General features: G+C 42.2%; 2 protein-coding genes across 6 annotated transcripts in view; both read right to left on the reverse strand.

Moving 5' to 3' along the window:
* Positions 1 to 3,899: 3,899 nt before the first annotated feature.
* Positions 3,900 to 7,941, reverse strand: use1 (unconventional SNARE in the ER 1 homolog (S. cerevisiae)). The gene is made up of 8 exons (XM_037468651.2): positions 7,787 to 7,941; positions 6,956 to 7,005; positions 6,782 to 6,860; positions 6,450 to 6,602; positions 6,205 to 6,220; positions 6,081 to 6,111; positions 5,685 to 5,847; positions 3,900 to 5,104 (listed from the first exon to the last, which is right to left on the reverse strand). Exons 1-8 carry the CDS (start codon positions 7,883 to 7,885, stop codon positions 4,922 to 4,924), a joined length of 774 nt encoding a protein of 257 aa, XP_037324548.1. The 5' UTR covers positions 7,886 to 7,941; the 3' UTR covers positions 3,900 to 4,921.
* A 1,352-nt stretch (positions 7,942 to 9,293) lies between these two features.
* Positions 9,294 to 25,459, reverse strand: part of si:zfos-588f8.1 — a 45,106-nt gene continuing 28,940 nt past the window's right edge. Inside the window, exons 11-45 of one of the 5 annotated variants that reach the window (XM_037468649.2) lie at positions 25,001 to 25,117; positions 24,698 to 24,832; positions 24,197 to 24,318; positions 23,913 to 24,054; positions 23,603 to 23,798; positions 23,132 to 23,207; positions 22,679 to 22,771; positions 21,175 to 21,288; positions 20,453 to 20,492; positions 20,197 to 20,322; positions 20,006 to 20,086; positions 19,621 to 19,731; positions 19,407 to 19,532; positions 19,132 to 19,281; positions 18,869 to 19,026; positions 17,698 to 18,777; positions 17,455 to 17,524; positions 17,242 to 17,354; positions 16,562 to 16,680; positions 15,891 to 16,084; positions 15,697 to 15,804; positions 15,415 to 15,585; positions 14,880 to 14,921; positions 14,680 to 14,791; positions 14,508 to 14,581; positions 13,779 to 13,971; positions 13,556 to 13,684; positions 13,264 to 13,369; positions 12,949 to 13,080; positions 12,709 to 12,832; positions 12,500 to 12,550; positions 11,684 to 11,799; positions 11,445 to 11,584; positions 11,295 to 11,348; positions 10,826 to 10,964 (exon numbers count right to left, since the gene is read on the reverse strand). In XM_037468649.2, coding sequence (XP_037324546.2) covers positions 11,335 to 11,348; positions 11,445 to 11,584; positions 11,684 to 11,799; positions 12,500 to 12,550; positions 12,709 to 12,832; positions 12,949 to 13,080; positions 13,264 to 13,369; positions 13,556 to 13,684; positions 13,779 to 13,971; positions 14,508 to 14,581; positions 14,680 to 14,791; positions 14,880 to 14,921; positions 15,415 to 15,585; positions 15,697 to 15,804; positions 15,891 to 16,084; positions 16,562 to 16,680; positions 17,242 to 17,354; positions 17,455 to 17,524; positions 17,698 to 18,777; positions 18,869 to 19,026; positions 19,132 to 19,281; positions 19,407 to 19,532; positions 19,621 to 19,731; positions 20,006 to 20,086; positions 20,197 to 20,322; positions 20,453 to 20,492; positions 21,175 to 21,288; positions 22,679 to 22,771; positions 23,132 to 23,207; positions 23,603 to 23,798; positions 23,913 to 24,054; positions 24,197 to 24,318; positions 24,698 to 24,832; positions 25,001 to 25,117 — 4,875 coding nt within the window. In that variant the 3' untranslated portion in view covers positions 10,826 to 10,964; positions 11,295 to 11,334. Of the gene's footprint in view, positions 10,965 to 11,294; positions 11,349 to 11,444; positions 11,585 to 11,683; positions 11,800 to 12,499; positions 12,551 to 12,708; positions 12,833 to 12,948; positions 13,081 to 13,263; positions 13,370 to 13,555; positions 13,685 to 13,778; positions 13,972 to 14,507; positions 14,582 to 14,679; positions 14,792 to 14,879; positions 14,922 to 15,414; positions 15,586 to 15,696; positions 15,805 to 15,890; positions 16,085 to 16,561; positions 16,681 to 17,241; positions 17,355 to 17,454; positions 17,525 to 17,697; positions 18,778 to 18,868; positions 19,027 to 19,131; positions 19,282 to 19,406; positions 19,533 to 19,620; positions 19,732 to 20,005; positions 20,087 to 20,196; positions 20,323 to 20,452; positions 20,493 to 21,174; positions 21,289 to 22,678; positions 22,772 to 23,131; positions 23,208 to 23,602; positions 23,799 to 23,912; positions 24,055 to 24,196; positions 24,319 to 24,697; positions 24,833 to 25,000; positions 25,118 to 25,459 lie in introns of all 5 variants that reach the window. The other 4 variants (XM_037468645.2, XM_062563251.1, XM_037468647.2 and 1 more) reach the window with 4 other exon arrangements.

The following is a 25,459-nucleotide window of genomic DNA, read 5'->3' on the forward strand; positions in this document are numbered from 1 at the left end:
ACACAGAACGAAAGTCAGGGAGAGGGGGAATGAGCAGATGCTTGCCGAACTAGGCCTGATTAAAACTCTGAGCTTTGCTAAACTCCTGAGCAGGAGGGTTCTCCTGTATTCGTTGGATATAATGCTCAAAGGAGGGAAGTGAGAGCTCTCTCACTATGGCCCGAAAGGTTTGACCTGATTCTAGGCTACCTGAGCATAACCGGGGGTTCCTAAAGAGTATCAATCTAGTCCAATGAGTTTGTGTTAAATGCAGTATGGAAGGGTGGGCCTCGGCAGGTGGAGGTTACATGAATCTAACCTCCACGAAATCTGTGACGCCCTAGTGTGTATTTGTATTCCGACCTGGATTGGAAACGCCAAAACCGGCACTGGCATGCCCGCCACAGGTTGTTGCGCGCCCCACGGGATGACGGAAGGGCCCCGGGGGACCTCAAGGAATACTCCACCATATACGCACAGCTCAGCAATGCGGGACACTTTTAAACTGTCTCCTTTTCTCCTCTCTCTGTCTCTCTCTTTCCCTTTCTCTGTCTCTCTCCCTTTCTCCATCTCTCTCCCTCCCTCCTTTTCTCCCTCTGTAAATATATTTTCTCTCGTGAGATCTGCACCTGTAAAAAGATATCTAAGACGGGTGGGGGATGGGGTTAGATGCATTTTGTGCTCTCCAAAAAAGTTCACCAAAAATGGGAGATCTTAAGCAAGATGCACTATCCACTACTTTGAATGAGCAGACTAGTTTGCAAATAGAACTTATTTAGTTTCGTTTATTGGGTGAATGTCACGCTCAATGAGGGACACTTGAGAGCCCTGCATTTTAAAATCCCCAGCCTTTCCACAAAAAATCTGAATGCTTAATATACCCATGTTAACTTCTGATTATCTCCACCACCGTCTATTTATGTTATTAGCACAATGGTTAGTACACTTATAGTGGTGACTGTCATATTTATGTAATCAGCACAGTGGTATGTGTGAATGTGTTCTTTTACAGATTGTGTTTGCAAAAATAGCAGTGTTGCCTATATATTCAGTGCAATGGTTTGTGCAATCAACAGTTGTAAACTGTATTTTGCGCAAATAATACATGCAAAGAATAAATGCAAAGAATACAGGACTTAAATTTACAATACGTTATATTTACATTTGCAGCAAAATATTTCGTATATTTTACAATAACACTATTTTTAAGGAGTAGGCCTAATACATGTAAAAACTACGGTATTGATTGCTGTTAATATTACGATCTATTTCCATTAGCAGTAAAATCTTCATTGTAATTAACAGTTATAAACCGTATTTTGTACAAATAATGAATGCAAAAAATACAGGACCTGCTGTTAACGTCAAAATACGTTATATTTCCATTTGCAGCAAAATATCCCGTATATTTTACAGGAATGCAATTTACTTTTAAGGAGTAATACATGTAAAGACTACGGTATTGAGTGTTGTTTGTATTACAGTGTATTACCGTCATCAGTACAGATTTTAGTGCGATTAACAGTGACCAACTTTATCCTTTACAAATAACAAATGCAAAAAAAACAGGGCTGGCTGTTAAAAAATACGTTATATTTCGATTGTCAGCACTGTAGTCCGCACATTTAACAGGGGCAAATTGTAATTTTTTTAAGTTATGAATGTAAAAATTACGGTACAGATCGTCTTTCATAATACGGTGTATTTCTGTTATCAGTACAATGTTTAGTACAATTAACAGTGAGGAAATGTATTTCTTACAAGAAATAGATGCATAAATTACTGTTTGCACTGAAATACACATATACGGTATTTCAATGTGATAGAAACGGAATATGACAGATTTTTAATCAACGGTCTTTTACCGTTGCAATTTAACAGCTTTTATCATAAAATGTACTTACTTTTTTACAGTGCAGGTTGGTCCAGTTTTTCAGAAGTGATCATTTTGAGTAGTGTCTGTTTTGCAATATGAGGTTAATACAATAAAGGACTGAAGCTGCTGTGCATTGTTCTAGTGCAATATGCTGTTGAAATACAGGCATTATTCGTGACAATTAAATTTTCTGTTTTTTACTGTATTTGCTTAATGTCATTGTATAAAAAAAAATCTTACATACATGATTTGTATACATTTTATTTCTGTGGTAAGAGGACTTGAAATGACTCAAAACTAAAATGGTGGGACTTGAGACTTATTTGTGACTTGAATAACAAGGACTTTGTCCAACCTCTGGTGTGAATGTGTTTGTTTGAGGGTGTGTTCTCAGAAGTACATGTCCTGGATTAGGTTTTGTTCCATTTCAATGTAGGCCTCCTTCTCCTGTGCAGACATTTGGGGCACTAGCTCCGGTCTTTGGTTCACCTCGCAGTAGGAGAACTGCCGGGCACCCACCATCACCATCGGCTCATCCCCCACCTCCTCAAACTCATCATTGTTCTCTTGATCCTCCACCGCCGCCACCTGGTGCTGAGCAGCTGGGGCGGTCGGAACTGAGGGAGAGTTGTCGTCCGACTCGCTGGTGTCGCTCTCGGAAAACGCTGGCTTTGGAGGAGGTGAGCTTCCTGGCCGCAGTGCTGGCTCCGCCTCCGCCCGGTCCCGCCACGGCTCTCTTCTCGTGGATAACCAAGGTGCGCAGCACCTCCTCGTTCTCATCTGCCTGACCAATTCCGTGACCTGCTGTTGCATCCTGGGCCACAGGTGTGACGTCTCCACCTGGTAAAACAAAACAATGACTTGTGGCAACTCTGTGTCCTCTGTGGCAACTTTGTGGCCTATGTGGCAACTCTGTGGATGTGTAGAAAGGATTGATGTTTTTTTCAAACCATACATTTACATATAAAAACAAAAAGATGAAGACCATTCGTTATTTACACAATGGGCATGTTTCACAACGACAAATTACCATTACAACAATTTATTTTAACACATGTAGTACATATACAAACAAAACAGAAATAACTGACTATTTAGGGGTTTAGTTTACAGTTTCACCTGTCACACCACCGAGGCACAGACTGCTGACTTCAAAATCTTACATCAGCGTTTTGCACAATTAATGTGATATTAAAAAAAAAATGTTTTTGTAAATACACTTATATTGTATGTATATGTATAGATATATCCCAATCAGAATTGGTGTTAAATTAACTCTTGCCCAAGTGTTAAAATTTTAGAGTTAAATTAACTCTAAATAGAGTAAAGATTAACCACTACATATCACTGTATAGATTCAAATTGAACACTATACAGTGTTAAATAACTGGACTTGAGACACTTTATTACTATCTTTATTTTTAATTTTATCTTTATTTCTTAACTTACTAACCATAGCTTTAGCGTACTAACCCATAGCATATATTTTATTATATTCTCATCTTATTTCTGCACTACGTTGTCAGTTGCCCATTACTGTACTGTCTGCCGTCATGCACCAACCGCCAAGTCAAGTTCCATGTATGTCTGACAGCATGTGATTGAGGTCTACTTCCCCACTAAGATCAACAGTTAATGAGAAACTCCTCGTCCTGGCGGGGCTTCAGGTCCTGTGAAAAAGCTTTGCTCTCCAAACTGTAAAAGATGTCCATCAGGATGAACAAACAGATGTTTTAAAAGTGTAAAAAATTAGATTTACTAGCGAGGAGCTTAAGTGAGCGGTGGGCTTCGTCAGGCCACACGGGTCATGGAGGGCATTTCTCTGCTCATATGTGTGAGGATGTGACTGACACTCTCTGGCCATGTCAAGTCACTGCATCGGGCGTTTAGCCAACGGAGGGCGCAATTTGATCTGAGGAAAAGTCCTGCGCAGCTCCCACTACCAACAGTGATCACAGTTATGCCGAAACATTTACAAAACGGTCCTAATTTAGATGGAATTATTCCATGTGGCTTTGTGCACTACTAAACACTCTGAACGACAAGCGGTTACAGTCATTTTAATGAGAACAAAATCTTACTTCATCGACATCTGCAGTCATCAACAACACAACACACATCCCCCACCTGGTGGACACAAACAGACTCCTAAACAAACAGGAATGAGCGAATCACACAGGGTGAGGAGTTTTGAACTCCTAACGACACAAATCTCTAAGATGAACGTCTTCAACGTTGAAGATGACAAATTAAACTGATAATGGGAATCTTGTTTGCAATTTGTATTATACCGTTTCAATAAAACGCTTTAACCTCCTTATTTAGCAATCATAAGCACCATAGAAAACATTTAACGAGTGAATCATAGCACTACAAACAGATAACGAATGATAATATAGGACATATAATAATTTGTCTTCATGGAAGTTAGAATTGTTGAAAAACACTTTCAATCATCATCATTGCAACAGTATATTGTGATAAACCATTCACTAAACATTTCTATTGTGCTCATAAATGTCAAATAGGGGCAGTTAGTCAAGTGTTATAAGTCCACATTTATACATAGTCAATTGAGTATTAATGTAGTGTTTAAACTGTAGCTAATATACAGTAATGCCGAACTGTTGGTAAACACTTTAAGACCAATGCATGGCAACATTTATTTTTCTGTAAAAGATTATTTAGGTCACACTAAAGGATGAAGTACATACGTGTATTGAATGGCTAATAGCATACCTGAAAGGGATTAAAACTATTAAGGCTCAGCCCCCGCTGTCTGGCTATTAAGACATGTTGCTGCTTGCAAAAAGCCTCCAACAAAAAGCTCTTTAAAAAAAAAAAAAAAAAAAGGTAGGCCAAGACTTCAAACTACATTTTTTAGTCCCATCAGCTCGTTTAGAGGAAGACTTTGTTTCAAAAGTGCAAATGTTTTGGTTCTGTGTGTGTGTGTGTGTGTGTGTGTGTGTGTGTGTGTGTGAGCAGATCCAGGAGGCTTATGTAGGTACTTCTCTGTAAACACAGCAGGCCACAGCGCTAATAGTTCGGGATTGTGGACGGTCATCATCATCGAAGCCGGGGGAAGATTCGGATGAAGAGGATCATGCTGATGAAGCTGAAGGAGACCAGGATGAGCATCAGCCACAGCAACCAGTTGACTGACTTCTTGGTGTGCTGCTCCAGTCGCTCCGACTCATTCTTCAGCTTCTCAAAGTTCACGTCGGCCTGGCGCATGGACTGGCTCAGGGTCTGGGAGGGAATAGGAACACACAACTGATGGGGAAGACGCACAGGGAGATGATGGGACTCACACGTACAACTTTTTCAGATACTATTAAACGAAACACCAGTGGAAATTGTTAGAGCAACAGAAGCTTTTATTTATACATATATATATTAAAAATAAAATTCATCCCACAGAGATGGAAAACTTCTCAGCTTGCCTTAATCCAAGCAGTTGGCTTATTAGCGTATGTATGGTTTCCATTATTCAAACAGCAGGATGGAAACACATTCATTAATACATGCAACTAGGAGCAGTGTGAGTTACCTTTTTTCTTACTGGTGATGCTGTTTTGAGAGACTTGAACCACTTGAAATTTTACACGAGTATAATGCATCTTCGTCAAATGAATGTAGAGCAAAGTGTATCAACACAAATCCCTCAGGCAGCTGCCGTTATCCACTGGTTTACCCCCATTCATTCATTTCATCTGCAATTGTCCCTGATGAAACTTTTTCACGGGCTCAAATAGCTCACATCTTAGTACCCTGATAAATACACTGTGATGAATACAGCGTATATACTTGCAGGAGCCTTTCCAGTTACCTGGTTGTCCTGTTTGATGATGTTCTGCGCTGCCAGAGTGTTGTTCTTCAAGTTTCGGGCCAGGTTGAGCATGTCCTCGGCAAGTTTCTCCTGGAGGTTGTGGTGGTGCTGCATGACGGCCTCGAGCTCTGCAGCAGACTGACGCTCATCCATAGGAAGACCTCTGCACAAGACCACGTTTGGAATTTGTAGGCAGTCAAAAAGGAAATATGAATATTCAAAGGTTGTCATCTTTCAAAGGCCTTTGACAGTGAGTGATTTATAAATCAACAGATCTGGAAATGAGCTTAAACTTGTTAAAAGCTACCATTGTTTTTTACTGGGGTATATAACTAATAATAATAATATAATGCAATGGATGTTAGATCATTAAGAGAAGAATTGATGCTACTTTACTTTCTGTTTCGCAAGTCTGTTTCCGATGTGCCTGTAGAGAGGAGGGGAGAGGAACGTCATCTTTCCAGAATATTGTCTGTATACTGAATTCAAGATCATTTTGAAGATGAAAAAAAAGTATTACCTTTGCCGGACATCCCCTGTCATGACAAACAGAGAAAATGTTTGAATTTGATCGAACGTTTAGTTTTGAGTATATCATTTTAAGAGTAAAATGCAGCCAAGAGGTAAAATGTCCAACTTTTGAAATGATGGACAAATTGTAAATGGGTGGTAGATGGGGATGGAATAAGTAAGAAAAACAACGCAGATGTTATCTAACAGCAGTTATTTCTAACGTGTGTAAATCTTGTCTATATCTCAACCTACTGTGCCAAGCAGCTCGTCCCTCATCTCTCCCGTACACCGGGCCTTCGTCTGCATGTGGACAGTTTTTGAGGCAGGCATCCTCTCATTGCCTATTGTGGGTGTTCGCCCGGGGGTGAGGAACTGATTAGCCAAAGCTTTTTCTGATGGTGAAGTCTGAACGAGAACAGGAGAGAGATCAGATCAGAAAACTGTCCAAACAGCAAATGACCGTTTCATGTTTCCTAAAGTTTGTGAGATGTACAGTTCATTTAAACAAAGTGACAAAACACATTTGACACTAGGGAAATTTTCTACGTAAATATGGAATCTGCTCATAAAATATAGTCACCGACCAGTTTCTCTGCCTCAAGAAGCCCTTTCAGAAAATCGACTTTCCTTGAATATTCAGTCATCATTTCTGCTGTTGGTTTGCTGTAAAAAAAAAGATTGTCATTGACATGAGTGTTAACAAAAATAAAAACAACTTTAAGATACAATAGAGTACAAAGCAAACAGAGCAATGGTACCTAGGGCTTTTCCTCAGAGCCACCAGCATCTCCTCCAGGGCACCAACATACTAGAGGACAGAACACATGTATGTGGGTTAGATCACGTCGGTTTGGATGAATAAACATGACATGGAGCTTAATGTCGGGGCCCTTATGTTTGCTATATGTAAGCATATAAAATCAGTTGGGACATGAAATGCAGTAAAACACAAAAGCCCCGCAACAATTCCCACTTTAATAAAATGTTAAATGTTAATTTTATTTTTGGAACAGTTCTAAAGAATAGTTGATTCAACTTCAAAGTGGATCTGAAGTTCGCTATATTAATTCAGTGAATTTTCATCGATATAATTAAGTGTAGACAAAGGAAATAACAGCAGTTCAACAGCATCCCAAAGTGTGATGGAAAGTTAAATTAACACCAAATAGCAGTTTTAACCTGATTGTAACCTTCATAAAGAGAGGATTTGTTTCAGGAATGTTGACTTTTGATAAGGTTTACCAAAAAAAGATTCTGAACGTAAAGTTGTTACTTTTTCTTTGTAAGCACTGTACGATATTAATGCAACTGTTGGCTGTCATTAATACAGCGAGCAACGGCCATTAACATGCAATTCAACCGTAACACTGACTACAAAATGTTAAGTGTCAAGTGTATCGGAGAGGTAAACGACAGAAACGTATAATCAGGTATAATCCCGTTAGTCTGTTCAGTGACGACGTGGCGAACAGACCGAGCGGTTTACAGCTGCAGCTAACAACAACACCAGTCATGCTAACGCAAACGTTAGCGGTTGAAGGTCAGAGAAAAACGATAAAATGACTTATGACGTAATGACACGTACTTACCTTTTCTAGCCTCCATTCGGTTTCCGCTCTTTTCTCGGAAGCTATAGATTCACAGCGGGATAATAATCGGATAAAATTGATTTCTAATCTTGAAGCCATGTTTGAAGCTGAGGCACCGTCGCAGCATTTCGACGTCACCAGTTCAGCGATGACGCAGCGGAAGCGTCACAGTAAATTGTCCAACCAGCATTCAGCATGTTTTTCTGGACGTCATATTTTTCCAACAATTCGGCTTTCGTTTTAACAGTTGTAAGGATTTCAAAATTCATTTCAAAATGCATCAATAAAGCTTCCCTCTGAAACGCCTAATTTAGTGTCCTTTTTAGCCAATCAAAGCTTTATTAAGGTTCACTTTTGTGTCAATGAAAACGAATCAAATGGCAAATAGTTGCTGTTATTATGTTTGATTCAGAAAAAGAGGTTCGCTATATTTTATTAATACAAAAAATAATCAAATTAAAATGAATATGACCATTCTTATTGGTAAATGTCTTATATCAATGGTGGGAAAGTAAGCCCTCCTTTGGTGTCAGCAAAAACCGAGTTGTGCCCTTTGATTTTTCAATACCTTGCTTTTTTTCCCTTTTCATTACTGTTTATGTATCATAATCATATTTCATATACATTTCCCCCCAGATTTTATTCATTCGTTCAATTATTGTATATTCCCTGAGAGATATTGTATGACAAAATGTGTTCAATAAAATAGAAAAATAATCTAATTGAGAAAGTTTACAAAAATCCTTAAAAAATGCCATTAATGTCTTTCTGCTGAGAGATATCTACTCTTTGTATTATTAAGCAACATCAGGATCTGAAAATCCTGTTACATACCATGAAGGTTATTTGTTGCTTATCCATCTCTTACATAAATTATGAAGTATCTTGTAATTCTGGTAGTGCCATCTTGTGTGCTTTCAAAGATTTCTTCCAATTTGAAAGGCACATTTATTTCCCCTTGTGGAGGAAAATCAACACTTAATACATTTCTTTTCTTTGTCCATTTCATCAGATCCAAATTCCAGAACATTCTGAAGCTAGCGGACAATTTCAAAAAGGCAATGTGGGGATTACATCTTCTACCTTAAACTCCTTTAACTTCTGTTAAAACACAGCCTTCTACTTACCTTTGACTACATCAACTTAACTCTGCTGATTTACTATTATAGTTGAAGTGATCATTCAAACAGCCTCACCTCATTTTTTTGTTTGACTTAATATAACAGAACATAATGTTTTTTCTTCAAAAAAATAGAAACAATGTTTTACACTAGTCTTTTCAACCGAGAGTTAATGTCAAATTGAAAGGACGAAGATCTTCAAGGTAACAGCCTAAAGACTTTCATCCTTTGATCATCTCTTTTGATTCAACGTTAACACTTTTGATGTCACCATTTGTGTAACTACCATGTGAAAATGTACAATTAATTTGTGGCCGTTACCTACTACATTTGTGTTTTTATGGTGAGTAAATATTAGTGCATCAGTCAACCATTGATAAAAGAGACACATTGCAGGAAATTTCATTAACACACAGCAGCAGATGTAACAAGCATCACGTTCTGTATTGTCATGTTAATACTAATAACCATTGCAGTTCACGTCATTCAGTCCCAACCACACACTCTGTTACACATTACACATTATTCCTCATAATCAGACAAACTAACAGACATCACTCAACAGCAGTCATGGAGGAACATTAGTATCACGTTTCAAACTAAGTGGGCCAAAGTTGTGCTTTAGCACAACCTGTTCCTTAGGTATGTCATGTTTATTTTTAATTGCAAGTGTGATTCGGCTGAGTTCATTTTAGAAAACGCGGCAAGGTGAGTTCAAGGACTTTGAGCTTTAAAGACATTGTGGCACGGTTTGTCGCATCATGGCTGGGTTTGTGTTTTTGCTATAAAAGTGGCGTGTGCGGCTCCCATTTCCCGTTGCTCTGTGAGACAATGAATTCCTATCTGGGGTTTGCTGTCCTGTAGGTGGGAAGATAATATTGACCATTGCAACAAGTCTGACTAGGCACCGATACAACAGTGCCAATGTGCATGTCAACGTGCTTGTTTCAGACGCGCCACGTGTTGGTTCAGTACAATCACACAAGGGACCCGCTCTTAACCCCAAAAGACCCTCCCTCCCGTGAGCACTATCCATGACATGACAAGAGTTTCTTTGTCAACTTACTGTACAATTCGAAGGCACTAGCTAACATATCAGTATGAATGTTTTGCCAATTCAGAGAACTAAGACAGGAAAAGTGCAACTGGAACCGGCAATATCTCCTCGTATTAGCACAAGTGTAAAAAAAAAAAAAGAAAATGCTGGTCCATCATTATGATGTTCCAGAGAACACAGCCTTTGTCCCAACTCAACAGTAACCACAATATATTAAAATGATAGAAAAGGTGCTTGGCAACATCATGTCCAGGTATTTTTACTATCATAGCGGACACATTTGCATTTCCATGACTAGTTCCCACTGATCACAGTGAATGGAACAGTCTTGATTTTGGAGCACTCAGGTCCTGTGTGGGCTTCAGCACATCCAGCCACGTTTGAGTTTACTGTGATTCTGGATTCTTACGAGGTCATCCGGGGCCAGACTAAGACTGCTTGTCATTTCTGTTGTGCCCTGCTCAGACATCATCATCATCTATAAAAGGGATGTCCGGGTCAGAAAATCGTCTCTGGCCCTCGGTGGCTTGAGTGTGGTGGTGCTGGTGCTGGGGAGGTGGTGTCACCATCGAGGAGGAGGATATCGAGGGAGGGCAGGAGGAAAAAATCAGGTCAGACTCAGAGCTGTCGATGTACAGGGACTGAGTGCTGTCTTTGCGGCGGCCTGGGTGATCTCTTCTCCTGGCCAAGAACTTCGAGGCGCGATACTCGGGAGGGGTATAATCCGGCGCTGCTTTGAAGGCTGCATGGGAGAGGACACCGTGCGGGAGCTTAACTGTGGCAGGGATGATGGGGTTGCGGCGCTGCTGCAGCTGCCTGATGGAGACGGTGGGGGAGTGGGAGGGCGAAGAAACGCAGCTGGACACGGAGGACGTGGAGCTAGCGCTGCTAAGTTTCGGCCGAGAGTCGGGTCCACCGGGGACGTGCGATCGCTGGGCCAGCTCTGGTGGTTTGGGTGGACAAACCGGCCTGTGTCTCCTCGGCGAGGGGGCGCCTGGTCCTGGCAGGGTGAGAGAGAGGACAGAGAGCGAGTTGAGGAAGAGGGAGATGAACATGTTTTACCTTGGAGCTGGTGTTAATTCACACTGGAGTCCTGAGAGGGATGGAGAGCAATGGAAGAGCATGCAACCATGTTGTCTGCCATGAGGAATGTTTGTTAAGGCACAAACATCTGCTTTGAGATGTTGTGTCGAATTTTCAATTGAATAATTTGGATTAAGTTTGAGCAGGCTTATGTGGCACACATGCATAAATCATGCATACACGGGTGTGCAGATGTTTGCACACAAAACACACACACACACACAAAAATGGTTGCTGTTCCTCCAACCTGCTTGGTTACAGAGCAGACGTCACCTTCCCCATCACCATCACTGGTCCAGACCTGCACCACAAAAAACAGGTCTGGTCTGGTCAGGAACCCACGGGTTAGTGAGTGAGACAGGTAGAAGGAAGGACCGGCCGCACGGTGGATACTGACCTTCAGGCTCTGAGCAGTGAACAGAAGAGCGCTGCTGCTCTTCCAGAAGACTCTCGGAGCTCTGCGAGGCCTCAGAGTCCAGGTTCTCCTGGTCAGAACCAGGCTGCTCCATCTCTGGAAGTCTGCAGGCCAGATCCTCTCTGCAGCGAGACAGAGGACAAGGACATCAGGAAGATGAGAGACTGGAGGAGGGCGGGACACCACAGCGAGCAGAGAAATCATTTGGAAAGCATCCCTACTTCTCCTGTTTAATGGACTTGATGCGCTCCATCAGGTTCTTCTCTGCATCAGTGTCTGAGTCCAGAGGCTCGTTCTCAGGGACCACGCTGAGATCGGAACTCCCCTTCTCGTGTACCTGCAGAACACAGAGCACGACACGCTGAAACCTCAACAATGTGCATTGTGTAATCACAATCACGAATCGTTTGCAATAGATATCAAAGGCAACAGAATTCACATAGCGTTGGCCCAAATGTGAAACTTTAGTTAGTGAGGAAAGGAGAAGAGGATGGATTAATGCATCCGCATAGAATTCCTGCAGCCCATCTGTGAATCACTAAAATGCTGTGATGTAGTAGAAGCTGGTTTACATTCATAATGCAAACAGTTTAGTTGGTTTGTGATCGCACCACGATACAAAAACCACTCACCAGCAAACATGAGAAGACTTTCAGTACTTTATAGTGTTAAAATTAAATGGAAATAAAAAGAACAAAAGAAAAAATGCATTTTCCATGAACCATGAAGCTTTGCAGTTCACAATGTTGTACAGCTATTGTCTTCCATCAAGACAAGTATTATCCCAAAAAGAACCCAGAACCATCTTGTCCTTTCTTAAAGAGAACACATATAACAAACAGCAACATGCAAACTACTACCAGTTAGTAAGGAAGAGTAAACAAGATTACACAAAGAAATATCCAAAAATACAAAATAAAAACAGCCACAGCATCACCCACATCTAACATGCCATGCACAGGTGCCTTCTGCGTGGCACTCTACTACACACTAAAACTGCTAGGTCTACTGCACTAGGAGAGCTTGATGATACATACCACCACTCCTTTGTGAGGAGCTGAGAACCTGAGAGGTAAATCCCAGTAGTGCTAAAGAGAAACAAGGAACATTGGCTGTGTTACCCCATGTAACTCCTTTACAGGCAGGAGGATGAGCCATGGATTAAAACGGTTAATGCCATGGTATCAAGAGACCATACTGAAACAAAACAAAGGCGAATCACAACGTCACAGGGTCCACTTCTCACCGTGTTCTGTCTCTTGAGTTTGAGCTGGTTAACTGCCAGAGCCTCGGCGTACTCCAGCTGCTCGATCTCCACCATCTTCTCGTTGTACCTTCTGATCTGCTCGTTGATGATCATCTCTACGCACCTACGAGGGCAAGAGGAAGCGGAATCTCAGACAGTATTTATGCAGATTTATGGATAACTAATTGTCGAAAAATGAATTTATATTATTAAAGCACAGGTTTTATTCAATGTTCTTACGTGGTGGTCTTGGCGACATCCTTCATGCTAAGCAGTGGGTCGGCGTTGTCTGGGCATCGCAAGATGCACGGGGCAAAAACTATGGCCAATGAGTTTGGAGACATGCGGTTGTGAGCCTCCTCTTTACAAACCCTGCAACAAAATTCATTAGGTCTTAGCAGTCTGTCTTGTTAGACATTGAACACTGTATGACAACTTGCTACTTAACTTAAGTAAAGTGAATTCATTTGTGATGAGGGACAGAAAAAAAGTCATTGAAAATCTATTGGGAGGCCTAAGTTCACATTAAAATATACACAACGAGAGAAATCCCACCTGACGAGGTGGAAGACCAGTCTCTCCAACGTGCTGTAGTTTGCCATTGGGAGCTCCTCCAGCTCTTTGTACACAGCGAGAAGCTGCTCCTGCTTCTCTGGCAGTTCTAGAGGAGAAAACATATCACACCCCACAATTTAGCATGAACACTTGAAAATGCTTAATTTCAGTTTTTATTATTTCTTATATTGTTTCCAACTTATGTCAATCTTCATTTTACCAAATTATTGGCTAACACACACACACAGTCTCTAGTAAAAGGCTGCCCCCTGGTGGGGAACATCATCCTCACCCGCTGCACGCAGGAAATCGCTGTAATGGGTAAAGGTCATGAGTGGATCCGGCAGCTCCCTCAACCACTGCTTCACCAGGCCCGTCACTGTGTGGATGGGGTAGTCTTCGAGGCAGACCAGGTGGGGGTCTGAACAAGTCACCAATGTAACAACATAAAAATTGTTACAAGAGCCACGACAAAACCTGTATTATTGAGCTATAAATGCCAGAAGGAGTCTAACCGGTCTCCAGCCGCTGGTGCAGCTCCTTCATGCGATTGGCAGAGCCGGACTTGCGGTAGATGCCCTCGGTGTAGAGGCCCTGCATCTCCACGTGCTCCAGCATCATCTCCAGCACCATGGGCACAGGGTTCTTATCATTGACCAGGTTCCCCACACGCACACCAAAGTGGAGCCCTCCAGATTCCTCGTCACCCTGTGGATTCAGACAGACAGCATTGGTTAGTAAAATGTCTACTTGTCTGGTCCACTCACCTCAATCGATCTTCATCATTCACTAGAGTGAAGTGCACAGTCGTTTAAATATAACAGGGTTAAAGGAATCTATTGAATCAGTGTTCTTTTTTAGATTGCTTATGATGATTTTAGATTGCTTAGATGCTTATGAGGGCGAAGGCCCTACAAGCTCCTGCCCCACTTCTCAGTGTGCTGCTGCGGTCTTTGTCATGGAAGGTTACTTCTATCTTTCATATTCTTTTTGAAAAATCTGTAATTTTAACAATAATAAAAGTCTTTTTTTCTTGATTACATTTAACTAGTAAGTACTGTAACAGTCAGAGATAAAGCCTACCGTGTTTCAGACTAAAATATAATTGAGTGAAGTGGAACAAGACCATATATTAAATTAGGACAATGACTATCTTTATGAATCCCGGACCTCACTCCCAACTTGTACACATCATGAACTCATGATTAATCCAGGCCAGTGGTTTCTAAAAATAAAAGACCTACCTTTTTGGCACAGAAGGTGGAGCAGTCAGTGACTATTTTGCAGAGGCATTTCTTGTGACACACCATTTTACAATCTGTAAGTCGTGGGAAAAAAAGAAAAAAAATCATATTATTTATAAATGTAATATTTGAACACAAATCAAAAATAAGAAAAGTTTTATTGTTAACTCACAGCTGCACATGTAGGCCTTCTCCATGCCCCATATGTAATAACTACACTGGTCACATGACTGCACAATGTTGACCTGATAGTTGACGAAAACATGATCGAGTGGGCTCTCCATCTAACAAGGTGACAGTCACTCGATTAGAAATCAAAATCAACATTGAATTACAAATCATTATTAAATTACCTTTTGCCTGCATACTTACACTTTTATCTTTTTTCCTCCTCTTCTTCCTCACTTTAGCAGGCTGAAAAACACACAGAAAGCATAATCAGAAATGTAGAGTAAAAGTATCCGCTGACTGTCATATGACTTATGACGTATTGTACATATTTTACGTTATTCTATAAGGATTTCTGTCCAACAGATTACTTCCTTATTAGTGGAAAAATCCCCATTGAATGTTTTTTTAAAGGGAGTTTTTGTTCCGTGTAGGGTACAAGTTTGGGAACTTCCGCTGAACTGGTGTCATTTGACTCCCTTTGTGCCAAAGAGGCATTTTGTTACTATTGTTTCTGCTTTACTAACTGTATTAGTTCCATCTTTTCCATAGAGTCTGCATTCAACTTATAAAATCTCCTTAGACTTGGAAAGTCCCACAGACTGAAACCCCCCTCTCTGTACATGTCTGTATTGATTCATTTTCTTTATGCATATAAAAACTCGTCTGAGGAAGCCCTCGTTTCCGATTTGGGGTAGTTGCTAATGAATGAGTGAATGAATGAATTGAGTGTTTTCACCTTTGCTGGCTCAGCCTCCTCCTTCTTCATCTCTCCTCTGATGAAACCATCCAGAACCGATTGGAATAGATTGACCACCAGTTGGACTTCTCCCTTCTGCTTATCGTCCGCGAGGTGGATTACTTTCTTCTGGTAGCCCGTCATCAGACCTTTGTAGCCAATGGTGGGTTTCTGGAAAAGTACAGCAGACAGGAAAAATAATGAGTAAAAGGGGAGGACATTGAGGAAGAGCTCTGACCAGCACGTATTATGTGTGTGTTATGCGCCTGTAGACAAACTCACTGGGAGGGAATACATAGCTTTGATAGTCTCCCTGAACTGCATGGTGGCTGTGACAAAGATGGCTTCTGTGGCTGAAAGCGACTTCCCCCTGGAGCGGAAATCATTCACCTGTGAGGAGACACGAACAAAAACAGTGATTTGCGGGTGAATAAATAAGTCGTCATTGAGTAAATATCTTCTTTATTTTCACTCACCTGGTTACCCAGAAACTCATCGAGGTGCCGCAGCTCATTGGCGTTGGTAATTTCCCGATCCAGCGAGGCGTTCCACTGCTCAGAGACGCGTGTGGCACGACTGATCTTTATGGTGGGGTTGCGGCCTAAACCTTTACCAGCATGATCGCCATGTCGATGAGAAAGAGGCCGAGACAGATGCGCAGATGTCGGGGCTGAAAGAGAGGAATAATATTCATTATCAGACAATAATAATAAAAGGTAACTGTTAAAGACATGTGCAGACTACTTCTTTTCTCAAAATGAACTAAAACATAATGCAGTATGGAAAGTACGTACGAGTACCATAGAGGAAACAAAACCCTGAACAAAGTTATCCTGTTTGCACGGAGCACAATCCTGCACGGGACAGTATTTTCTAAGAAAGCAAGCGGCAGGATAGGTTAAGGCACAAAGAATTCTAGTAATATTCAACCTGTGTTTTCTTTCCATTTTTCACATTCACATTCTTCCTGAGATCATGGAAGTGGACCATGTAGTCCAGCAGTTTGCGCTGGGTGGTAAAACATTTGGTCTAAAAATAAGCTTTTGGGAAAGTGACAACAGAAAAATAAATATGAACTTATAGGGTTTACTAGGGCTGGGATATCAATTTAATTCCTATAACTATGAATACAGTTTGTATTAATTACCATCCCCTCCGGTTTGCCGCTCATTGACAGTCTGAGCAAATGTCAGCTCTGCGTTGTCTGGTGTCAGGGCCTCCTTATGCGGACGTTTTTTCAAAATCTTGCTGAAGAAACCACCTGACCTGCGGGACACAGAAACAGGAAGCTCTAAAAAACATTGGCTGATATTGTTATGCACAAGTGGTGTGTGACTAAAACAACAGCATGTTTCATGCAGTCTAAAGGGAAAAGGTTTCTCAGTGCTCACAAAATCATATCTCACAACTTATATTTCTAACAGCACACTGAAGTCTGTATCCCTCTGTGCAACTTCTGAAAAACACCATCAAATGGAGTTCTCCTGAAGAGTCTGCTCCTGCGCTGCCAGCATAGCAAAAACAAAAAATAAAAACAAAGCAACCTGATGCCTCAAACAGAGAAGCTCCATGACTGAGCCTTTTAAGCTCTGGCATATGGATCCATTCAGAGTAAATTCACTTATGAGAAATTTGCATGTTCAACATGAAACAGTGCAGAACGAGCCATGGTTGCTTGGATTATACCAGTCGGAGAGTTTCCACAGAAGCAAACGTTACAATTAAACAGAGGATGATATCCCGTTAAGTTTTCATTTCAAAAACCTCCTTTCCCACTGCTCTGAAACACTTTCCCGATACTACAGACAGTTTAGTGCAGTTTAGTACTTGTCTGGTGTGGACGGGATGAAGTGTGCAGAGTCTTGGTGACCAGATCCATCTTGTTGTTTCCTTCTGATGGAGCTTCCCTTTGAGCCCTCCACATCTGAGGGGGAGATCATCTGCAGAACAACAATTTACAAGGGATGAATAATGCACCTGAGTCAGATCAAATGTTTATACCTTCATTTTTCAGTAACAAGATGTGAACATTAACAATACCTCTTTGGCTGAAAAAGCACCGGCAACTTCAAATGCTGAATACAAACTGTCGACTGAGGCGGTTTCACTCCTGCAGAAGATCGATGAAAAATATATAAATTTCTGTTGACCACAACTTAGAAGTTCTCTAACCACGTAAACATTATTATGGAGAAGATAATCTTCTTTTCTTAGTGAAAGGCATGATGTCTTAAGAAAGATGATTTTACATATTGGACAATTTGAACAGAACAGAAGACCTACAGCGACTTCTTTTTCCCCCTTTCCTCCTTGTTGCGAGTTGGAGAAGAGCTGTCTGGGTATTCTCCGTTACTCCTCCTCCCCTTCCACTTCTCTGGTTTCTCCTTAAACGCCCCAGTCCGGCGCTGCAGGTTAGTTGCTCCGACGCCCTCGTTTACACCGTTTCTCTCGGACAAGGCGTCAGTGGAGTGCAGGGGTAACGAAGAGGGACGAACAGGACTGGAAGAAGGATGAGACTGTTTGGCCTCCTTCTTCCCACCTTTGTCTTCTTTCACTTTCCTAACCACGAAGGTGTACTGGTCCAGCTCCTTGCTGTCTGCTCGCTCTTTTAGCGTCGAGGGGTCCTGGCTTTCGCTCTTCAGCGGGGACGTTTGATCCTTGCTGCTGGATGGGGTGGAGGAAGAGGAGGCGGCTCGTTCGGTCTCCCTCTGGTTGTGCTCCAGCCCTCTTCGCCTCCTCTGCTCTCTCTTCTCCTGGCTCCTGGCCGACGGGCCCCTGCTAATAGCTGGAGCTCGCGCTCTCTTTTCATCGGAAGCAGCGGTGGTATCGTCTGGAGATGTGGGCGCTAGTGCGTTGGAGGTGACCCTACCAAAGGGCTGTCTAGAGTCTGGCAGGGTACCGTTAGTCTCATAATCAAACTCCTCGTCTTCATCCTCCACCTCATCATCCTTGCCCTGCTCCACCTCTGTATACGAGCTTGTATTAACCTCTCTGTCCTCCTCTGCCTTCTGGACAGGAAGGATGTCCAGCATCTCCTCTGTGCCCGGCTCCAAATCTGTATCCTCTTTTGTCTGAGGCTCATTTCTCAGTCTTTTCTCCGCCTCCTCTCTCTTTTTCTGTGCTTCCAGCTCTATCCTGATGGCCACTTCTTGCTCCACTCTCCTCCTCGCCCCCTCCTCCTCCTCTTCTGCCTTTCTCCTTGATACTTCTTCCTTCATTCTCCTTTCCTCCTCCTCGTCTGCCCTCCTCCTTGCCGCCTCCTCCTCTTCTTCTTGCCTTTTCCTTCTTTCCTCTTCTTCGGCCCTCTTCTGAGCCTTTTCCTGCTCTTCCTTTCTCTGTTTTTCCTCACGGAGGGAGTGGCACCTGTAACACAGAAAACATCAATGTTACAATGTGATGAAAAATGAAGGGATGCCCTTTGCATCTGTGCTCCAGCAGACTTCCAAACTGTTACCTTCTGCGTGCCGAATGTCCTCTAACCAGGGCTTGTATTTTGGTAGCGCCATGTCTTTGGCGGTGGTACTCTGATCTTTGTCTGTGCCCCCTCCACACAGCCTGGATCAGAGCGGCTGCCCGTCCCCGGCGCTCCTCTATGTACCTGCGCCATGAACGCTAAGCATGATAGAGAACCAAACAGGATCAGTATCACACTTTATCAGTGTCTTAAATATCAAAATAAAATATAAATAAAGGATTGCCTTTAGTAAATTTGTCTACCTGAATCAAGATGGCAGCTTGTCTCATGTCCAGAAACTCTTTCCTCTGCAGGCGACCTCTGAACCATCGCTGAAGAAAGATGATCTTATGCATCACATCTTTGTGGAGGGTGTCCTGCAGCTGCTGTCGCTCCAGCTCCTTGAGAAACACCTGAATAAAGAGAGAACACACAAGGAATTACATGCACAAAAGGGAATAGTGGCAAACCAATAGAAGAACGGAGGTTTATAGAGATGCATTGAAACAAGAAAACTGACAGGAGCTAAGTGGTGTACCTTAGTTTTCCCTATCTGGTACGTGGTGGGGTCCAGGCCCATCTTCTTCTCAAGCAGCGCTGCAATGTCCTCTTTAGAGGCATCTGCCTTCATTGGCAGCAAAACTCTAAACTGCTCTATAAACTCCTGATGGGGAAAGACAAAAACAACAAAACAAATTAGAAATATTGAGACATTTTCTGGTTCAAAAGCTTTAGGAAGACCTTAACTGTACCTGGAATGTGTACTTGGCTCCGTAGCCGGACCTCCTAATGCGAACGGTTTCCAGCATTCCTGTGTATCGCAGCTGCTGAACCACCAAGGCCTCGTCCAGATACATCTCCTTCTGCTCATATGCAAGGACACCAGACGCACACTTTCAATTTCCGATGTTTACCAATTACACAATTGTCATCATTTCTTTTCCAATTTCTATTTAAAAATAAGTTATTTATTTCACAAAGCCTTATCACATGTGATTACTCTACAACAGTTTACGCATAACATTCCCTCCGACAAAGACTTTTTGCTGGAAGAAATTGTCAGTATTCATAAAATGACCAAGGATTTGAACAAGAAAAAATTACATAAACAAATGAACAGCAATGACAACGTCTTACCTTCTCAGCATTGGAGCGGATGCAACGGATGAAGAAAGGCTCTGCTCTGTTCAGCGTCTCCAAGAGTTTGGTCAGAGAGGTCTGATGTAAAAAAAAAGGAAGGTGTTTTATGAATGGTCAGGACTGCTGCTGTTAGGTGCGTGAGGCTGGTTTCATTTTGACGCGATCATACTGTTAAAAGGCGGCGTTACCTGGAACTGGGCACTGATGCTCGGAGGCTTCTTCTTTTTCTTGTGTACGTGAAGCTGAGACTTTGTGGTGCGATCATGCAACGTCAGGCTGACAATGAACTTCAGAGACTGAGAATCCAGCAAATTCTGCATAACACAATACAATAAATCCATTTCCTGCTTTAACTCAATGCAATATAAAACTCACGTCAACAGACTATAACAGAATATTCTCCTTAGACAAAAATTGGGGTCTTCGGTCGTTAGTTAAGTTTACCTTGGGGATGACCTGCCTCTGTTTGGTGTGCTTGTGTTTCCTGTGAAAACGACAGAGAGAAAATGCAAAGTGAGTTTGAGGGACCGAAGCATTTTAAAAGGCGTGACGATGGAACAAGTGGCAAGATGGGAATGTGAGAAGCCGGGTTAGTACGGATGGCTGACATCTTCATGCGCAGTCAGTGATGACATCCAGGGTGGCACCTGAAAGATGGGATGAACGATGGGTTGAGTGAGTGACAAGGTGAGGATGAAAGAGAGGAAGAGGAGGGAGTCTCCCGCAGGGGATGGGATGCAACACAAAACTGATCAGCTCTGCAGAGGGTCAACTTCCACAGACAGACATGCTCTCATCACCACCTCTAATTCATGTTCTAGTTAAAACAGCAAAACTTTCTGTGGATTCCAAAATGCTGCTCGGACATACTTTCACAAGACCTCACATGCCAGCACAGTCTTTCGATGATGCTCATGCGGAAATATGTATTTGAGGCATTTCAGCTTTAGCCTTCATGAAAACTAGATAGCATCTACGAACGGAGCTGATAATGTGTGATGTTCGTACTAGATTAGATCCCAAATCATTAATGAAATGTGGATATAAAGGCTGAGAACAGTCTACATTGCTGTTGGCGGGAAAACAAAGCTTTGATAGGAGCGTGTTCTGCCTGAGCTAACTGGACTGATGGGAGGAACTGATGCCAGGTCTGTCTGCAGACTCACTGGAGGATGTGTCGAGGGAAGCGGAGGCGACCCCAGGACTGCAGCAGCTTGCGAGGGTCCTCACCATCCAACGGCAAGTTCTTAATGGAGCTGATGATCTCTGCGTGCATGTCTCTGATCAAACGCACGCAAACACACACACACACGTAGTGTGGATGGGGAATCATGGGGGGGTACGGGGAGCAGGAAAAGAGAGGGGAAAAAACAAGAAAAGGAAGAAGAACGGAAAAAAAATAAAAACATAAAGTAGGGCGTGACCGAACAACACTCAGCAGATTAAAACACACCGCTGCAGTTACCAAAGACAAGAGGACGGGGGTCTGATATCGAGAGGAACTTCATGCTGTGCTCATGACCAAACACCCGCAAAATGAATTTTCCTGCTGTCCATGATTATGAACTTGAAAAACACAACACGCTCTAAGCCACCCAACCATGCCGCCATATTCCCTTTAAGAAAAGAAAAAGACAATAAGAGAGTGCTGCAAGTAGGGGTTGTAATCACTCTCTATTCCTGCAGCTGTGGAAGTTAACATGCAGAGTGGAGCTGGCGCTGTGGTTGGCTGTCTGTTTTTCCATGCTTAGGTGGTTACTGGCTGTGTGACTTAAGTTGTTACTAGTGAGACTGGTTGATTCACGGCCCTTTAATTGTTTCTGAAGTTACGCTGGTTCTGGTGAGGTTAATATGGAATCTTTATCCATGCAATTATTTTATATACGTACCATGACTGACCACGAAAACAGGTCAGGCAGCGAAGGAATGGGAAAGATATAAAGCCAATAAGTCTCAATGAATTTGACCCCCTACACCTCCTTGTTTGCAGATCTGTTAGAAGTGAATGTGAGTTTATAAAAGTAGCAATGCGCCGGGTTCAACTCATTCAGGTACTATCCAATATGTTTAGATCCACAAGGAGGAGGTAGGGGGTCAAAAGTCAGAGGGCCAGGCAATCCAAAAATATCTTCATTGTTTGGTTCCATTTTGAGAAAGCTCCCCTAATCAGTTTTATTCTATTAGATTTAGTGCCTCTGTCTGTGTGAATGCTTGTGTGCTTTATAAGCTCAGCAGCTGACAAAAGTAATCCGGATGGCTAATCATTGTGGGCCAGTACAAAGACCTTCCTATGCACTATAGCTAGAATAATAAACGTGAGGAAGGAGAGAGATTATTACAGCCTCAGGAGAAGTTGGGGATTTCAATGCAGGAAGGGAGGGATTGCAAGGTAAGGGGCAACTTTGCTGTTATAATGCGTATTATCAGCTTACTAATTTTCATCCTTTGCTTTTCTATTTAGCAAAGTGTCACAAAACAGTCTGTGGAAACATTTGATATATTGTTTTTATTCAACTCTAATAAAGACCTAAAAAAAGACTAATGATTTTTCAAAAGGGAGCAAACTCTAAAAATGGAGCAAACGGTTACTATTTCTCAAAATAAAACCCATTTCCTTCCTGCGTGGTGTAATTTCTTCATTACTTGTTCCTGCCCACTGAATTCACTTACTTCTTACTCTCATAGCTAGCAAAGATGTCTTCAAAGGCCTCTAGAGGGCGCTCCTCTGAGTGATCAAAGTAGAAATCAAGCATAGAAGCTCGTCTGTGGAGGGGAGAGGACAGAACCGCACATAGTGGGGTCACCAAAAGGCGGAGAAGATGGGTGACTGAGATGTGGTGGAGGATTCAGCCATCCGGGTGACGTAAAAAAAAATTTTTTTAAAAGACTTTTGCAAGCTGCAGTAACTAAATGCAGTTTACGTTTTTCCTAATCTCTTCCAGGCCCAAAAGGATGAATGAGGAGGTCCACAGTTCACCAACCATTGGAAACATTTTCCTTCACCAAGGAGCATCAAACAGGAAACATGTTATTATGGCAGACAGGTTCCTCCAAAGGAAACACACCAGACAGTTGCTAAAGCAGTCCAAATCCAAAGACCCAACCGGTTTATAAATTACTTACTTGTACATTCTGTCTATCGGGGCATTGGATCGCTGAAGCTCTCCTAAAGGAGTTCTGGAGATTGGACGGACAACACCTAAAACAAGAAAACAGTTAATATGGATTTAATCACAAGAAGGCCTATAAAACAGAGTACTGTACTGTTTACTTTCACTTCTGTATTAAGTTTATTTAAACTTGGCACCAAAAGGGATTGCCCAGCAAATATCAAAATCTCCTAAAACCCCAGGTTTCTCCATTTTCCTCTCTGTGCTGACTAATTACAGATCAGACAAACTGCATTGCTCTGAAGTTGTGGTACAAGCTTCACAGGAGGAGAGTAGGCAGCTGGCGAGTAAAACATTTGGAAATGTAATACAATATATCTACCTTGAAAGAAACCACTGTCCTTTCATGGATATTCGTTTTTGTTCTACCATAATAAACCTTGCTTTATTAAGAAGGACTGACACGTCACACTACTTATAGTACCTGAGGTTTTGGCGGCCCAGGAGCGGCCAGCTTCATTAAAAGCAGCAATGCCTCTGATGGTGGCGCGCAGGATGCCCCATCGAAACATGGCCACCGGGTCCATGCCGATGAGTTGCCGCACATAAGCGCGGTCGCTGCTCCGCAGCAACGCCACGATGTCTGGACGCATGTGGTCGGTGTTCTTCTCCCGGAAATCCTGGTGAGGTCAATTATTTTATCAACATTACAAACGGTCATATGCTGGCGTAACTAAGTATAATTGAATCCCCTTTGAAGGTGTTACCTTGTCTTATCACTCTGTCCTCCTTACCTTGATTTGATATTTGACTTTCCCAGCAAAGTGTCGAATGACAAAAGCAGGCTCCATGACTGGTGTGGACACAAAGTAATTGTTTCCCTGGTGCTGTTGCTTGAATTTAGCTAATAATGTCTCATCTGTGGCATGGGGAAAGCTGCAGGAAACCGGTCACAAAGAGAGAGAGAATAAGAGAGACAGGAAAATACATGTGACTAATGAATTTACAGCTTCAGATGAATTAAAGCAAAGTCCATTGCTACTCTAAGCCATGGGGCATCGTCTGCAGCTGTTCTTACTTGCTCTCCTCATCCAGCAGGTAAAGCAGGCCAGTGGGCTTCTTGCTGATCAGATGGATACAGCCCACATTGTCTGTGTAGTCAATGTTGTGCCAGGTGATGCCCTCCGCCTGGTACTCCTCCTGGTTGAGGCAGAACAGAACATTTTGGATCAAAATCAAGCCACGTTGGAAAGTTTAATAACTCAAATAAGATTTACATCTTACATGGATAGGCAAACTATGCAGAAGTATTTTTTAAGTCGAGTTTGGCTAAATAACTGTTTTGACAATAAATTGAACGTTTGTTGCTCTAAAGGAGAAGATAAACCAGCATGACTTGGCATGCAACCTTTTCTCCTTTCAGAGAAGAAATGTTTGGATGAGTCAGCATGCAAGTACTCATTATTATAAACACAGAGCAGGGACGTGGCTCGTGAATTTTAAATCTTCTGATGGTGTGCTGTTAGGTGCGTCATGTCCAAAGATTTCAAGGGAAGGCAAACTAAATAGCATCACCCACCTGCTCCAGGTTGAAGATGTGATTGTTGAAGTAATACTGCAGCTGCTCGTTTGCATAGTTGATACAGAACTGCTCAAAGCTGTTGGTCTCAAAGTCCTCAAACCCGAAAATGTCCAGGACACCGATGGACAAACACTGGAAAAGAGAGGTAACCGAAGACCAGTGATGAGAAGAAAGGGGAATGCATAGCAATCACCATCAAATCAAATACAACATTCCTTCAGGTGTATAAGAAGAGAAAAATCTTTCATTTGTACAGTTTGTACTGTTGTGTGTGTGCGTGCGTGTGTTTTTGTGTCTTACTGGGACGGACTCCTCCATATCCTTCTTGTTAAGCAGTGAGTGATTGATGCGAAGGACAATCCAGTCAAACAACGCGCTGTACAGAGATTTGGCCATGGAATCTCTTGCTGTGATAGCCTGATAGGAAGAATAGGGGACAATGAGTACTGTAACAACAAAAAGAACAGCTGCAGAGGTGCCGTCATAAGTGATGGTAAAAGCCATACCACAGAGGATAAATAGTTGACAAAGGCCTTGCATTCTAAAATTATATTTCAGCATGCCCAAGTATATTATTTTATTGGATTATATTAGTGATGCATTGATGTGACCATTGCTCGATGAAGCTGAATGTAATTACTTCATATATTGCTTTTGAACATCTCCCGGGAAAAACATTATAAATCTAACAAGTCAAAAATATCTTCTGAGATGTAGTAACAGAATAACAACAGAAGTATCAGAGGCCATGAGAAAAGA

Source organism: Pungitius pungitius, chromosome 7, assembly GCF_949316345.1.
Source record: "Pungitius pungitius chromosome 7, fPunPun2.1, whole genome shotgun sequence".
Lineage (NCBI taxonomy): Eukaryota > Metazoa > Chordata > Actinopteri > Perciformes > Gasterosteidae > Pungitius > Pungitius pungitius.